Source organism: Nuphar pumila, chromosome 15, assembly GCF_984573655.1.
Source record: "Nuphar pumila chromosome 15, dmNupPumi1.hap1.1, whole genome shotgun sequence".
NCBI classification, from domain to species: Eukaryota; Viridiplantae; Streptophyta; class Magnoliopsida; order Nymphaeales; family Nymphaeaceae; genus Nuphar; species Nuphar pumila.
The window spans coordinates 57608507-57625803 of NC_143263.1; the positions used below are offsets into that span (position 1 = coordinate 57608507).

Sequence of the window (17297 nt, forward strand, 5' to 3'; positions counted from 1 at the left end):
GTACTAAGGAATACAAAATCCTACAACGATCATTACTTAAGAATGTTAAACATTAGAACGATTTGTACTAACGAAGTGAAAATCCTGCAGGGATGATTACTTGAATGCTAAACATTTCAATGATTTATACTAATGAATGATAAATGTTGAAACGATTGTAAACGATTTTAAACCATTTACCTCATTTAATTATAAACCATCTAAAATTAACTTAGCATTATCTGCTTTATATTTATTCTAGCCCATCGGTCGATCTTTGGAAAACCATAAATCGCAGCGCCACACAGAGGACGCAATGCGACAATATGCTCCCACAATCAGGCCTATAAATCATATATATTAGTAAGACTATAACCTTCAACTATCTTAGTGTACAACTACAAAATATGTAATAAACAATTACCTGAACAAATGGCCAAAACCTTGCGACGGTTTTTGTACCATTACTCGCACGGTAAAGTTGATTGTACAAGTGTGTAAGCATAACAACACCCCATGCATAGTTGTCAACTTTATCTAAGTCTTCCAAGAATTGCAGCCACAGGTAACTTATTCTCAAACCAGACAAATCAAAAAATAAAGTAAGTCCAAAAAAATAAAGAAGGAAGTTAAGCAACTCTTGGTCAGCTCTTTCAGATGCACATGTAGTAGACCGACCTTTCCATTTATTATGGAAAGAATAAACTTTCATCGATGTGGAATTGCTTCCACCAGAAATACATTGTCTTCAGTCCTCCATCGATATTCCTAGAAGGGTCATGCACTTGTCCCTTACGGTATAGTTTGAATCCCATAATAGGACAACACTTTCATGGCACTTAAGGCTCGTAATTCGCGCTACATCTTCTAGGGTCATGGTGATCTCAAAAAAATCAAACTAGAATGTGTTTGTCTTATTATTTCACTTATTTACCAGGTGGGTTATGGTGTTCCAGCACGTTTCAAAAGAATGTTGGTCCAGAAGGCCGCCGAAGTGCATATTTTGCAATCAATCCTTCTGATATTCACTCAGTTGTCCATACCACGACAGAACTACAGGCCACTGACACCACCCTCTAAGCTTTTCACCTGGTTCTTTACTTCTCTTATGACCTCCCTGTAACACAAAATATCATATTATTCGTATCAAATCAAAATTAATCCCACTTATACTTCTACACGTCGTTGTATACAGTAATCATTATAAATAATAATCATTGTACACTCGCTATACATAGTAATCGCTATCACAGTAATCGCTATACATAATCATACCTATAACAGTAAATCATTCACAGTAATCGCTATCACAATAAATCGTTCATAGTAATCGCTATCACAATAATCGTTATCACAGTAAATCATTTATAGTAATCGCTATCACAATAATCGCTATACATAATCATACCTATAACAGTAAATCGTTCACAGTAATCACTATATATAGTAATCATTATCACATTAATCCCTATATATAGTAATAACTCTCACAGTAAATCATGATAGATAAGATCGATTTACGTACCTTTGTCACACTTTTCTGATCTTCATTCCCTCCCTCTATCCTCTGACTTTCTTCTTCCTTCTTTCACTCCTTCAGCTCCCTACTCTGCTTTTCAATTACTTCCTTTCTTTCCATTTCCTTCTCTTTATCCTTGTGCTTCTTCCTTTCCCTTTTCTTCTCTTCCTCCTCTTGCTTTTTCCTTTCCCTTTCATTCTCTTCCTCCTGTTTTTTCCTTTCCTTTTCCTTCTCTTCCGCCTGCTTCTTCATTTCTCTTTCATTATCTTCTGTGTTCACCTTCTCCTTCCTTTGCTTTTTCTTCTCTTCCTTGTCCTCCTTCTCCTTCTCCTTCTTTCGTCTTTTCTTCTCTTTCTCATCCTGATGCTTCTTTTTTTGCCTTTCCTCTTTTATCTTTATCATTTGCTTTTCCTTCTCTTCCTTCTTCTTCAATTGTCTTTCCTTCACTTCCTCCTTCTCCTTATTTTTTATTTGCCTTTCCCTCTCCTCCTCTTCCTCCTTTTTCCTTTGCCTTTCCCTCTCCTCCTCCTGCTTCCTTTGCCTTTGGTTTTCATTCTCCTCCTCCTTCTTCCTTTGCTTTTCCTTTTCTTCGTCATTCTTCTTCTTCTTTAGTGATCGTTCTTCCTCATATTTCCTTTGATTTTCAGCCTCAATATCTGATGGATATTGCTCTGCATAATACAATTTCAATGCTTTGTCCTTTTCTTTATCATTCTCAATCTTCATTATAGTTTGGTACCCTTCATAACACTCATATAGATGGGAATGACGGATCATTTCATTAAGTCTCATGAAATCGAACGACAGAAGATTTCTTGTCTGACGAGCTTTAGACATTGCTAACCTGCACAACACATAAATTTATCTGCATCGTTATATGTTACAACTGTCTCTCCAAGTATATAATATTATAAATTATATCATTCGTTAAACAATCACCAACATTACAAATCGTCGCAATATTTGGCTTCATAAGTAAACATCGTTGTAAGATTTAGCAAACTTAAGTACAAATCAAGGTAACTTTATAAATACACATCGCTATTGCTTTAAATGCATAAATCATTGTTGCTTCAAACTTATAAATCATTGTAGCAATCACAACCTTCATAAGTGATTACATATCATTGTAACGTTTGGGCTTTATGCGTAAACATTGATGTACGATTTATCAAACTTAAGTATAAATCGTGGTAATTTCATTAAATCGTTACTGCTTTAAACATATAAATCATTGTAGAAATTATAACTTTCATAAGTATATATTGTTGTAACGTTTGGGCTTCATGCGTAAACATTGTTATATGATTTATCAAACTTAAGTATAAATCGTGGTAATTTCATTAAATCGTTCCTGCTTCAAACATATAAATTATTGTTGCTTCATAAGAACAAATCGTGCTAACTATTTTTCGACGCCCAGAAGGTGAATATGTACAAATCAATTTGTTTCAGTATGAAAATAGGTGTTATTTAGCATGAATAGTAAAACCAGTTGTAAGATTTAGCATTCAGATTTATCAGTCGATTTGTTTGCATAACGAAACCTTACACGAAACTCACCGAAATGATATGAGTTTTGGTAATCTGACAGTGGAGGAGAAACACCTAGAACTAGAAGGTAAACGCAGCCGATGGCGGCAATGATGCTTCCACTGTGTAGACGACGACAAAGGGTACTCCGACGACAACAGACGATAGCAAAGGGTGCTCTGGCGGCAGCAGACGATTGCAAAGGGTGCTCCGGTGAAAGCAGACGATGACAAAAGAGGGTTCGAGGGCAGCAGACAACGACAAAGGGTGCGTCGTCAAAGGGAGCTCCTGTTACAGCAGATGGTGCAAAAGTTTACTGCTTAGAGCAAAAACAGAATGTTTGGACTTTGAAGAGTTAACATCATTCTAGAACCGGCATCTTCATTTTTCTAGATGGAGGATCTCGAACCGTCGTTTCACTTTTCTAGATGGAGGACATTTTTATCCTCTTCTCGAACCGTCATTTCTTGGTAGGAATGGCGGGAAAGGGTACTTAAGTCTTTGCAATCGAACCGGACTCCGATGCTAAGTGATGCCGACACACACGGGGATATAAGCCCCACGAGCTTATATATGTGGCGCTCATTCGGACCCCCGAACACTCACTGTAGCAAACAATAGGGGGGGGGGGGACATACCTATTCTGGCACTGTGGGTTCGTTAGGGATCTGTACCATGCAGCCTGGTCTACCCCGCCACCGCATGTACGGGAGGAATCATGGGCAAGGGATCTTCTCTTTGGTCCCCGTGCATCGTAAGCGACGGATCTGAAGCTCATGTGATTCATAGGCATATTTTGCAAGAGGTGCTTTTCATGGTGGGCCGACGGTGGGGATTTCAGTCGGTTTCGTGGTTGTCACCTTTATTCAAAATTTCAAATGTAATCCCAGCCCGTTCAATTCTCTACTGTCGATATCTCCTCGACCACTACTACTGTTACTTGTGACTGATTGATGAAGTTCAATTTTTTAGGTTCTGATATCTTTAGACTAGGATGCATGAAACCATGTGTTTTTTCCCGCTTTTAGAACTTTATAAAAAGCTCGCTTTAAGAGAATGAAAAACAGGATTATTTTAGTATAAAGTTATGCTTATTTATATAAAAAATAAACTTTTGGAACTAGTTGGTGCGGCACTAAATTTTCGGGTTGTGACGAACTGAGAAGATGGTTGAAGCAAAAGACATTTTCTGGGAGATGATTCATAAACGGATCAAATTACCCAAATGGGGTTGTCTATACTTCTCTTTTTGATTGGTACAGCAAACAACATAAGATGACATGATTTCAGCTTCATAACCTGCCGCTGCAGGAAAGTTTTTTTTTTTATGATTTGAAGAAACCACTTCTGGGATCGAAGACCTGGTTGCACTGGCTCAGCTTGCCATACCTACTGTCATTGTCCCGGAGGCATAAGACTCCGAGGTTGGGACCCTAGGACCTATACTGGACATCGGCTATAACAAAGGAGTGACGCCCGCAGGAATCAAACCTTGATTGGCTGTCTGAAGAAATGTGTCTTATCAGTTTTATCAAACCTTGGTGAAATAATCATCTCAATTCCATAGTCAGCAACTCAAGTGTTCGTGTTGCATTGCCATGTTTTTTCCCATATAGGAATTTTAGTTATTACCTTAAGTCGCCCTCTGGAATTCCCCCGCAGGATAGGGAGTTGCAGGGCTTCCAACGAGAAGTTATTAACAGTAACAAAATTCTGAGATCTCAAAAGATCATTTCCCCTAAAAGATATGAATGTATTTTTGGATCAAGGCTATAGTTCCACAGTCATGAACCACTTGGAACTTCTTCCTGTAACGACGCTTAAGGGAACCATGTCAACTCCTTAATTGCCTGCATTGTTCATCTTTGTTCCTCAGCAAGATGGTAACACCATTCCATTCCACCATATTGGATGCAAGATCCATCATAATAGTATAGCTTTTAAGGAAGGGCATATTCATCAACAAACATGGAAATCCTAAACATTTGAAAGGTCTTGTACACTGTCACAGAGATTGCATGACCACTACCAAATTCCTCCAATGTTTTTTCTCACCCAGAGGGCGTGAAAAGAAAAAAAGAGCCAAAAAAGGTCATGGAAGAGGAGAATAAAAAAACATGACCAGTGTAGAGTAGCAACCCAACAGAAGCTGAACAATAATAACTGCAAAAGGTAGACTCTATGCAGCTAATTACAGCCTAAAAAGCAACCTCGATGGTCACAGTAGCTTAGAAATCTTCATCCATGCTGAAAACAAAATTGTTTGCACCATGTCGTATACTCTGCATCACCGAAGCTTTCTGATAATCACCAACTCTTCGCTCAAAGAAGTTCGATTTGCCTCTGTATAAAATGAAAAGAGAACTTAGCAAGTTACCTACCTAATCTGGATTAACAATGTTTAGTTCGCTCAGAATTTCATGATTTTGATTGAACAATAACAGACCACAAATTATGAGAGAACCTGTAAAAGAAAATTATGCGAGCTTATACTTACTGCAAGGAGATAAAGTCCATCCAGTCAAATGGGTTGGAGACATTATATTTTCTACTACATCCTAAAGAAACCTGTAAAAGCAAAGTTGTTCTTAAGGCCTAAAACTAACTTGAAGCTCAGATAGAGGCAAGTCAGCTCGACAAGGATAACACTTCAAACTATTAAACACTGACTAGGTGCTCAATTTAATGAAAATAATCCTAGGATTCAAGCTCCTCAACTATTCAATATTGAGCTGTGCCACTAAGCAATTTATTAAAAAATAACCTAGAAGAAATTATTTACCAGCAGACGATCTGCAACAAATTTTATGTACCGACTCATAAGGACTGAATTCATGCCAATCAGATCACAAGGAAGCGCTTCACAAACAAATTGAATTTCGATTTCAACAGCATCATGCACAATTTGCTGAATTCTTTGTTCATTCAGTGGTCTGTGCAATAAGCTAACAAATAAAGGATGAAGATGAGAAAAATGCTGGCATTCTTGAGCTGCATAAGCTTAAAAACAAATACCGGCTCAGCTACCTGTACAGAAGACAAGCAAAGTCACAGTGAAGGCCCTCATCTCTTGAAATAAGCTCATTAGAGAAGGTCAATCCTGGCATTAGTCCCCTCTTTTTGAGCCAAAATATGGCACAAAAGCTGAGAAAAACAAACAAAATCGTTAATGCATAGTAAAAAGTAGGTAATGAACAACATATTCCAAAACCAACAAGAATAATCCAACCTTCCTGAGAAGAAGATTCCTTCAACACATGAAAAAGCAACAAGCCTCTCTGAAAATGAAGTAGAACTGCAAGTTGACATAAAAATGAGTCTAGTGATGAAAAACCAAACTAGCTCTAATAAGCACATAAATATAGAACAGTATCTTTTCACTACAATACTTGACTAAAATGGTGCTTTGAAAGTAAAAGTTTGCTAAAGCAAACTAAAGGAGAGGGTGACAACCAAAAAGAAATATGATATAGATAACTGGATTATTCATACACTGAATGTTAGACTACAAAATGTACATGATATATCATCATTGGCAAAAATTATTTTTACCAAAATGCTAAAAAACTAAACAGCATAAGGCCAAATGAACCCAATTTGATTATTAGCATCAGTGAACACAAAAACTAGTGGTTGAGTGCCACCTCCCCAGTCAGCATCAGTATAAGCAATTAAATCTAATGAAAATGAAGCAGATAAGAAGAGGCCTCCTAAAATGGAGGACTAGTGTGCTATATCAAGTCTAATAATGGAAAGATAAGAAAGTGCTCCAATAAGTTGTGTGTAAGGAGTGAGATCATCAAGAGGTTCTGTATTATCGATTCTCATCTTGGTGTTGACAATTTCTGAAGTATTTTCTCTTATCAATTCTCATCTTGGTGTTGGGCTGCCAAGAGACATCATATTCAAAAAATGAGTGTAGCTGAGATGCGTATGCTTAGATGGATGTGTGGAAATACAATAAAAGGTAAGATTCAGAATGAGGAGATACGTAAGAAGGTAGGCGTTGCACCCATTGAAAATAAGATGAGAGAGAATCATTTACGGTGGTTTGGACATATTCGGCGAAGGCCTAATGATGCTCCATTTAGAAGGATGGAGAAATGGGAAAATATATTAGTTAAAAGAGGTCAGGGTAGGCCTAGGAAGACATGGATGGAGATGATAGGAAAGGATATGAATGCTTTGAACCTCACCGAGGACATGACATTGGATAGAAATGATTGGAGGAGAAGGATTCATGTGGAAGACCCAGAATGATTTTCTTTTTTGGTTCATATCGCTGACCCCAATTGTTTTGGGATGAAGGCGTAGTTGTTGTTGTTGTTGTTTGTTGTTGTATCTGTAATTCTAGACCTGAAAACAATATCAAAAGCAAACTTAGATTGAGATAATAAATAACCTTGAGGGAAATAAACAACTTTAATTCCTAAAAAATATCTCAATAAACCTAAATTAGTCATTTCAAAATAATTTTTAAGAAGCTATTTAATGTTTTCAACTCCCTGTTTGTCTCCTCAGGTAATGATCATGTCATCCACATGAAGAAAAAGAATAATAATCCATACATCAGAAATCTTCATAAACAAAACAGTATCAGTCAAACAAGTTCTAAATCCAATATCAAGCATAACATGACTAAACCTTTCATACCAGTCTTTTAGTGTCTGTCTAAGACCATAAGAGCCTTTTTCTAAATGAAGAGTCTTACCCTTAAGAATACTTATACTAGGTGGTACTTCTATATAAACCTCTTCAACTAGGTTTCCATTGAGAATTTTTTTTTTGACATCCATTTGAAATATGGACTATTTTCTAATAGAGGTTAAGGCTATCAGTGTCCTGACTGTGGTCATTCGGGCAACTGGAGCAAAAGTTTCTTGGTAATCGATGTCATACTCTTGGGAATACCCCTTGACCACTAATCTGACTTTATATCTTTTAAGAGTTTTGTCACTCTTGGTTTTAATTTTATAAACCCTACATTCTATAGGTTTCTTTCCTTGTGAAATATCTTGAATGGTCAAAGTGTTAGCCATTTCTAATGCTTCTAATTTCGCCTTGACTTCTACCCATTCTATATGATTTTTGGCTTGAGTATAGGATGAATGTTCTATATACGAGTGTATTAATGCAATAAATGCCTTATATGTAGGTAAAAAAGATTCGTAGGACACAAATTTGCCGGAAGGTTTAGAGACTCTGGATGACCTTTTGGTTTGTGCTTTTGAATATTTTTCCAATGCACATGGAAGATTGGATTCTCTACGTCTTGAGTATTGCAAACTGGTGTCCCTATGGGTTTGCTCTTCATTAATAACATTATGTTTAGAATCAACAATACCTTGACCATCGTCTAGGTCGTATTTATAGTCACATCTATCAGATTTCGAAGTCAAATCTTTCAAAAAATAATTTTCGGTTACTTCCTTGGTCTTTAAAAAAAAAAAACTTTCATTTTTCAAGAAAGATACATTTCTTGATACATACAATTTTTTATTTTCAAAATCAAAACACCTATAGCCTTTTGATTATCTGCATAACCTAAGAAGTCACAAGGAATGACACGGGGTGAGAGTTTATCATTTTTGTTGGTGAAGACAAAACATTTTTATCCAAAAACTCTCAATCTAGAGTAATCAGGAGATAATTTAACAAGTTTTTCAATTAGAGTAATATTTTTCAAAGGAAAAGATGGCATTCGGTTAATAAGATAGGTAGCAGTTAGGGCCGCTTCTGCCCAAAACTCTTTTGGAATTTGATTTGTTATTAATAAAGTCCTAGTGGTTTCCATAATGTGCCGATATTTTTGTTCGACCAAACTATTTTGTTGTAGTGTGTGTGGACAAGATCTTTGATGTGTGATGCCATGTAAATTGAGATAATCTTTAAATTCTTTTGACAAAAATTATCCCCCTGAATCAGTGCGAAAAATGAAAATATCATTTTGAAAATTATTTTTAACGATTTTGTAAAATGTTTGAAAATGCGAAAATACCTCTGATTTATGTTTAAGAAAGTAAATCAAAGTATGCCTAGAGAAGTCATCAACAAAAAATACATAATATGCATATCCACCTTTTGATATGACCGGTGCGGGACCCCAAACATCCGAATGTATTAACTCAAGTGGTCTAGATGAAATAAAAGTTCTATCATGAAATGATAATCTTTTCATTTTACTAAAAATACAATCTTTACAAGCAAAATTTTCAGAATTAGAAAAATTTTCTAAACTTGGAAAGTGTTGGATTTTGGATATATGAGGATGGCCAAGTCTTTTGTGCCATAGATCAAAATTCAATTTCTGAACATTATAACAAAAGGCATTCTTGGGTAATTCCAAAAAATCCATATAGTAGAGTCATCCTTCTCTATGGCCTTCCTCAATCAGTTTTCCTGACTGGTGATCTTGTACCCAACAACCATGAGAAGAGAAGAAGATGTTACACACATAATCAGATATTTGAGAGACAAATAAAAGGTTTAGATTTAGTTTGGGAATATATCCAACTTTTGGAATAAAGAATTTTTTGGAGTTTTGAAGATTTTCAAAATTCCCTATTCCTTTGATTTCAAGAGATGTACCATCAACTGTGAAAACATTTGACACACTTGAGTTATTGTTAAGACATTCAGACAAACTATTGATATTTGGGGTCATATGAAAAGAAGCACCAGAGTCAAGGAGCCAAGAAAGGTTACTGGGATCGAAAAAGGATGAGACAACTGATATGGTTGAGGTTTCAGTTGAGGAAGATGCTCCTTTGAGAAGTGGTTAAAGAATTTTCATTAATTGTGTCATGAACACAAGTGCATCTTGATTAGTTTGATCTTTTGATTTTTGTGATGAACTAACAGATGCAACTTTCTTTTCTTCTCTTCAATTTAGGACATTGAGGCTTATAGTGCCTCAGTTCATGACAATGGTGACAAATGACTTTCCTTTTGTCATAATCATTATTTTGTCTATCAAAATGAGGCGGCCTATAAGTTCGTATATAATTTTTCGGTCTAGATACATCTAGAACAAAATCTTCTTTATTCTTTGGAGTATTCTTTTTTAGCCTATTTTTCTTCATAGTTAGTTCCTCAATAGTGTCAACAATAGAGGAAACCTTTCCTTTATGTAAAAGAACCGATTTGGTTTTCTTCAAATTCTAGCCTCAAACCATTTATAAATTGATAAAAATATTCTATATCGAGTTTCTTTTGGCGAAGCTCGATATCTTCGGGACAATGCCACTTTGGCTCAAGAAGAGCCAACTCTCCCCAAAGTTCGGACAACTCATTATACAACAACAACAACAATTACGCCTTCATCCCAAAACAATTGGGGTCGGCGATATGAACCAACAAAGAAAATCATTCTGGGTCTTCCACATGAATCCTTCTCCTCCAATCATTTCTATCCAATGCCATGTCCTCGGTGAGGTTCAAAGCATTCATATCCTTTCCTATCATCTTCATCCAAGTCTTCCTAGGCCTACCCCGACCTCTTTTAACTAATATATTTTCCCATTTCTCCATCCTTCTAACTGGAGCATCATTAGGCCTTCGCCGAATATGTCCAAACCACCGTAAACTATTCTCTCTCATCTTATTTTCAATGGGTGCAACGCCTACCTTCTTACATATCTCCTCGTTCTGAATCTTATCTTTTATTGTATTTCCACACATCCATCTAAGCATACGCATCTCAGCTACACTCATTTTTTGAATATGATGTCTCTTGGCAGCCCAACATTCCGTACCATATAGTAAAGCGGGCCTAATAGTCATCCTATAAAACTTTCCCTTCAACCGCAATGGCATTCTACGATCGCACAACACTCCAGTTGCACTTTTCCATTTCACTCATCCAACCTTTATCCTATGATTTACATCTCCATCAATTTCTCCATACTTTTGAATGATAGATCCCAAATATTTGAAACAATCATCCACTGGTATTTCTTGCTCACCAAGCTTCACTACACTCCCATCACTACTTCGTTGCTTACTAAACCGACATTCCATATATTCTGTCTTACTCTTACTCAACTTAAAACCTCTTGCTTCCAATGTTTGTCTCCATAATTCTAACTTAGCATTAACCCCAACTCTAGACTCATCAATCAAAACAATATCATCAGCAAACAACATACACCACGACACATTTTCTTGAATTGAAAACAATATCATCGGACAACTCATTATAATATTCTCTAATACTTTTGTCTTTTTGAGTTAAAGTCCGAACTTTATCTTGTAAATTACATACATGTGCAATATCTTTAAGGGAATGCATATTTCTAAGGTACTCTCAAACCTTATTGGCATGCTCGAATTTGGGAAGACTAGAGCATTTCTTGATGTCTACACTATCAATTAGCCAAGACATGATTTTGGCATGCCCCATCCTCCATTTTTTTCACTTTTTCTCATAAGTGGCTAATGCTTTATTTTTCTCTCATTTCGTGAGAAGAACCTCTTCCTCATTTTCAATTTTTGTGAGAATTAGTTCCTCACAACCCTTTTCCCCAAATGTGATGCTTCATGATTGAAGCTCACATCAAATAATTGGTATCATTTAATTTTACGGGCATGATGGTAACTTTATCAGTGTCATCCATTTTTACAAGGGTGAAGAAGAGAGAGAGGTGAAGAGAGAAAGAAGAAAAAAAGGAAAATATGAGAAAAGAGAAGAGGACAAGAGCACAATCACGATTTTTGCGTAGCCAATGATCCTAAAAAAAAAATCTTTCAACTATGATGACCAAAAAAACAATTGAACCGTGAACAAGGAGATGAATCAATTTTTGCTAGAGAGGCATGAAAAATGAGGTGGTAACTCTTCCAAGATCTAAAAGCTTTTGAGCTCTGATACCATGTAAGGAAATGAGGATCTTCCACGAAAGCACAAATGCTTGTAATAGGTGTCTAATTAAGACGCTACAATCATAACCCACAAAAGGGCATAAATGAAAGAACACAAAAGATAAAATAATAAACTTTATTTCATTCACATGAAATGCTTAAAAAGCATTATTACAAATGAGAGGGGGTCACCACTATTTATACACAAGGAGAGAGTGGGAGAGAAGAGCTCTTAAGGAGCTGTCATAGAGAGTTGTTGGAGCTAGTCCAACGGTTCTAATTGTAGCCGTTGGACTAGCTCCAATAGCTATACCAACCAGTCAAGATCTAGTTGGATCTTGACTAGTTTAAAGTCTAGTTCAAATCGAACTAGACAAAAATAAAAATACAAAAAGAAAAGAAAAAATAAATAAATAAAATATTATATAATTATATTATATATAATTACATTTATATTTTTAACAAGACTAACCCAAAGATATTGGCCAGATCGAACTGTCTACTTGTGACATTTAATCATGAGGGTATTTGGGTGATTTCTCACCAAGGTTGTACCCTGAACCCAGTTACTGAATACAGACCAAGAAAAATCCCCTAGATCCCAAGAAAAGCCACTCAATTTTAAATTCTCCAAAGAAACACCCTCAACAACATTCTTGCAAGGCCAAAATCTGTGACTAGGATAGAGATAAAATCAAGGAATTAAATGTTTAATGACCTTATGCCATTTATTTGGTGAGAAAGTTACAATTACATGGACATAATGAGGATGAGGCCAGTATTGCAATTCCTTTATACGTTGGCTCAAATTCATGCTGCATTTGTTTTGTCAGGCAGGCATACAACAGTGTGGAATAAAAAAGAGTATGCTAACTCCAACTTGACAAATTTAAAAGTTTATTACAAAAGCTACAACACAAAAACGTAGATGAAGCAAAGAATGGGCAACTCTTACATCTCAATCCAATTCAGTGCCCACTGAGCCTTTTTGGAAACACATGGAATATTTTCAATGGCATTGAACAGCCTATGCTTCTCTTTTGAGTCCTTAATATATGTCTCCAAAAGTAAGCTATACATTTCTGCAACAGGCAAAAGATAAAACTGACAGGTTCTCATATGGCCAAAAGAAGAACTCTTAATCCACAAAAAGTGCTCATGCCAGCATTCTGTTTCTCTACCTGAATGGATATTCTCCATGGCAATCTGAAAACCATAAAATGCTCTAGCCTGAACAGAAGGTTTCAATACGTAAGATTACAATGACGTTGCTCACTAAGTCCAACAACTGCAATGATGACTACTCATCTGGTTCAATAACATGTACTTGCCACAACTTAAATGTAAAAACATCAAAAATCATCAACAAGCACAATCTCAGAACTTAACCTTTCTCTTGACAGTTTGAGAAACAATTTTTTTAATTCATTTCAGCAGCAAGTTCACAAAATATTCAAAAACTTGAGGTATTGTAGGCATCTATGGTGAGATAGCTGAAATAATGATCCAAAATTGAGATCTGCCTGTGAAAGATAAATTTACACCAAACAACCAAGTATATGATCTATGTGATTCATTGTGAACTTATGTTGTTGAACTCTTGAACTTTGCAATAAATATTAAGATTAATCCCATATTGAGATATTAGCTTAATGAATTTGTGAGTTGCATATATAGATAAGGCTCAAAATTCTAAGGCTTTGTGCAGATTAGCAAAGCTGGGGGCATACACAGGTGGACAGGATGGCTGGCTACAGTGCCATTCCATCCAGTTCCTTCACTTTTTGCATGCTTAAGATTATTTGCCACATATAATTTTACTCCTAAGGCTCAAAATTCCAAGGCGTTGTGCAGATTGCAACAGTTGGGGCATAGATTAACACATTATTTTCTGCATTAATGTTTGAAACAGTTTTAATATCATAATCCAATCATGTCTTCTGCAATAAAATTAATATAGTGTTCCTCTCTATTACTTTCCTGATGAGGTCATCTATAGAAGTGGTTTAATCTTTTACCCACATACATTTGATTCAGTTTGCTTTTCTTCTTTAATAATTGGGTCATGGTATAAACATTATACTTTTTTGTATTGTGATTAGTATAGAAAACATATGCATATTGATATAAGTGCATTCTTGCTTTTAGATTAACACTGATTCTTATGTTGCATCGTGTTGCTGCCCAGTTTCTGGTCTTGCATCAGTGCATAAACAACTCAACTAAATTGTTTCATTATGTTACTGATTTTTAAAACTAGGTCAGTTAACCAGCCTTTTATCCTTTGTATGACAGTTGTTGCATTGCATTCTGACTAGTGTGAAACTGATCAATTGATCTTGTTATTATTTACTTCCTACATTCCAAAGTAATCTCTATTATATTTTGTTGCTATTTCCATTTAGATTTAATTTGCTAATATTCTCTTGTTTCTTATTCCTTTTTCATAACAGAGGATAGCTTCTTCAATTAAACTAGGATAAACAACCATCTGAATCACAGGGTCAGCCCCTAGATGACCTACTTGCACATCCATATGGAGAAGCAATTGAAGATATTGAGGACCACCACGTCTCCTTCAGATACTATTGGTTTCACCTCAACTTACATACGAGTGGTGATTCTTTGATTTGATTAACATCATTAAATGATAAATATAAATAGAGAATGGCTGTAGTCCAAAACTTTAAGTATCAGAAATACATTCTACAAAATCAATGATCCTTTGGATTGATTAATATCATTAAGTGATTGCTGAGTATCTCGGTAGTTTGAAACTTCAAGCATCAGAGCAACACTCTGCAAAGTCAAAGTGTAATGAAGTAAAAAGAGCACTTAAACATCACACAAGAGGTACAAAATACACTCAAAATGTGTTCACTCACATAAGCCACTAAGGGCCAACAAAAATACATTTAAAAATATATATATTATTGAGAGAGGAATGCACAAAGAATGCATCAGGAAAAAGCATAGCATTTAATGGGACAAGAGGTCCCTATTTATATACAAACAAGAGGACCCATATAACTGTTGGGAAAGGCCCCAACAACTGTATTAACTAAAAGACAAAAATATAGCTGTTGGAGATTCCCAACAATTATATTGACTAAAAGACAAAACTGAATCTAGTTGTTGGAGATTCCCAACAACTATATTGACTAAAAGACAAAAAAAGTTCAGTTCTGCCCTAATGGGCAGAGCCTATTACATGGTGAAATTGTCAAAATACTCCTAGTGGGTATTCCTATTACTAGATAGAATATATATATATATATATATATATATATATATATATATATATATGAACATAAAAATATGTACATAACAATATGTATATATATGTTACATATACATGAATATATTTTAACAGAAAGCACACATTTAAGTAACAAAATTTAAGGCAATCAGGACAAGATATTATAGTTCCAATCAACATTCCTATTCAGCTTAAGAACAAAACTGAATATCTTACCTCTGGAATTTGTACATCTTTTAAAAACCGAGCGGCTAAATTCTCCAAAACAATGCCATCTGATGTAGCAAAAAATGCCAAGACATGACTTATAAAGTGTTTCTCATTGCTTGTTAAAGATTCCCATTGATATGCATCTTGAGAAAGATCGACCTCCTCAGCTGAAACATGGTCATCAGCAAATCAGTCTAAGAATGTCAACAGCAGACAGGCCAAATAAAGAAAAGGAAAAGGATCTCCTGCAAAATGGTATAAAAACATGAAGTAGATAAACAAATGTGCATGTGTGCACGCGCGCGCACGCGCGCGCGCGCGCGAGAGAGAGAGAGAGAGAGAGAGAGAGAGAGAGAGAGAGAGAGAGAGGCAATCAAATCTCAACCAGATTATCCGCAAAAATTGAATATACTGAACAAGGTTAAAGCTAAACTCGAGCAATTAGAGAGCAACTTAGAAATTAATCTTACCAACAAAAGATGAGAAGCCCAACTTATCAACTACATGGGAAAAAAGAAAAAGGAAAACGAAAAAAGAAATTGAGCATCTTCGCAAATTTAAACAATTCAGCATATGTTAGTTGAATTTAGAAGAAATAGAAGGGATGCTCCGCAGATATATCATTAAGCGCTAAAAAAATAAAGAAAGAAAACCATATTCCCCACCAAAACCATACAACCTTAAACAGTAAAACTCTGTAAACGAAATCGACACCTCGAACCGTAACACTAAACTAAATTGGTTAAACAATAAAAATAAAGAATGCCATAAGTGGATTCTACGGTTCTCACAAAACCAGACCCCAAACCAGAATCAATTTAAGAACATGCAACCAAAAACCAACTAAATTCTGATCATTCATCCAAACCTAATTGACACACCGTATTGAAATCACCAAAAGAGACCAAATTCTTTTTTCTTAAGGCCATCCACAGAGGCAACAAAATTCTCAAGGGTAGACCTTACATTGTCCTCAAAGTCAATGAAAAATAGTCGAAAAAACACATCCACAAAATTCCACGCACACCATGAAGCAAAAAATGATATGAACGAAGAAAAAAAGGTTAAAATTTTACAGAAGAGGAATCACCCGTCCAGAAACTGGCTTCTGCCTTCTTATACATCTCCCACAATTGCCTATATTTAATAGGAAACATGCAAAACCGTTCTGATTTCTCCACCAAGATTGGTTCTTCTTCTTCTTTTGCTTCTTCTTCTTCCTTTTTGAGCGAACCCATCTTCGATTCTCCTTGGAAAACTCTCCTGAATCTTCTTCAATGGGTGCATAACCCCCCCCCCCCCCCCCCCACTAAACACCAGCCGTCCTAAACAACTTGATGCAGAAAACGACGCCAAGAGTGGGGATTGGGCCAATTTTTAATCCTTCTGATTAATAATCCTTTGGCTCTGCCTCGTTCTCTCTCCTTCCTGCTCTCATTTGAATTGGAGGCACCCCACCGACATCCTCATGAAAGACGGGAGAGCCGTTGATTCCAACGGATATGGCTTTCCCCGAACATTGATTCAGGACATACGGACATCTGTTGGTTAAACCATACCCAAACGGGTCGAATCCAGACAGGATCATGTAGATTCGAGTCCGAACCTGAATACCCGGGCATCAAGCCCTCATCCTAATCCGGATTCCAACCAGATCCAATGTAGTAAGTTGAATCCAGATTCGAATTTTAAATGCTAATGCTGGATGAGAGAAAAAAAAGGATCAGGTTTGATTCCGATCTGAATGTAGATACAATATAAAGTACCGACACAAATTTAATTCCGAACCAAAAGATTCTAATTATTCTAAGTCTGCATCAAGTCTGAATATTTATTGGATCTTAGATCCAATCAAAATTTAAATCTGAACAAAAACAGTCTGAATATTTAAGTGTGAAGCCGATATAAATATACACTTGGATTGTACTTCAGGATCCA

The 17297-nt window shown here is 36.0% G+C and overlaps 1 protein-coding gene and 1 long non-coding RNA gene across 2 annotated transcripts in view; one reads left to right on the forward strand and one right to left on the reverse strand.

The window, feature by feature from the left end:
* LOC149815418 (uncharacterized) overlaps nucleotides 1-17297 on the forward strand; it is a 78794-nt gene that overhangs the window by 52983 nt on the left and 8514 nt on the right. The window contains exon 2 of the long non-coding RNA XR_016427931.1: nucleotides 14344-14507. This is a non-coding gene — a long non-coding RNA (uncharacterized LOC149815418). The remainder of the gene's footprint in view (nucleotides 1-14343; nucleotides 14508-17297) is intronic.
* On the reverse strand, nucleotides 4970-16785 carry LOC149815419 (ribonucleoside-diphosphate reductase small chain A-like). The gene is made up of 9 exons (XM_089989127.1): nucleotides 16450-16785; nucleotides 15366-15526; nucleotides 13072-13120; nucleotides 12846-12972; nucleotides 6261-6326; nucleotides 6059-6175; nucleotides 5814-5976; nucleotides 5529-5599; nucleotides 4970-5374 (listed from the first exon to the last, which is right to left on the reverse strand). The coding sequence occupies exons 1-9, from the start codon at nucleotides 16595-16597 to the stop codon at nucleotides 5260-5262; spliced, it is 1017 nt and encodes a 338-aa protein (XP_089845253.1). The 5' UTR covers nucleotides 16598-16785; the 3' UTR covers nucleotides 4970-5259.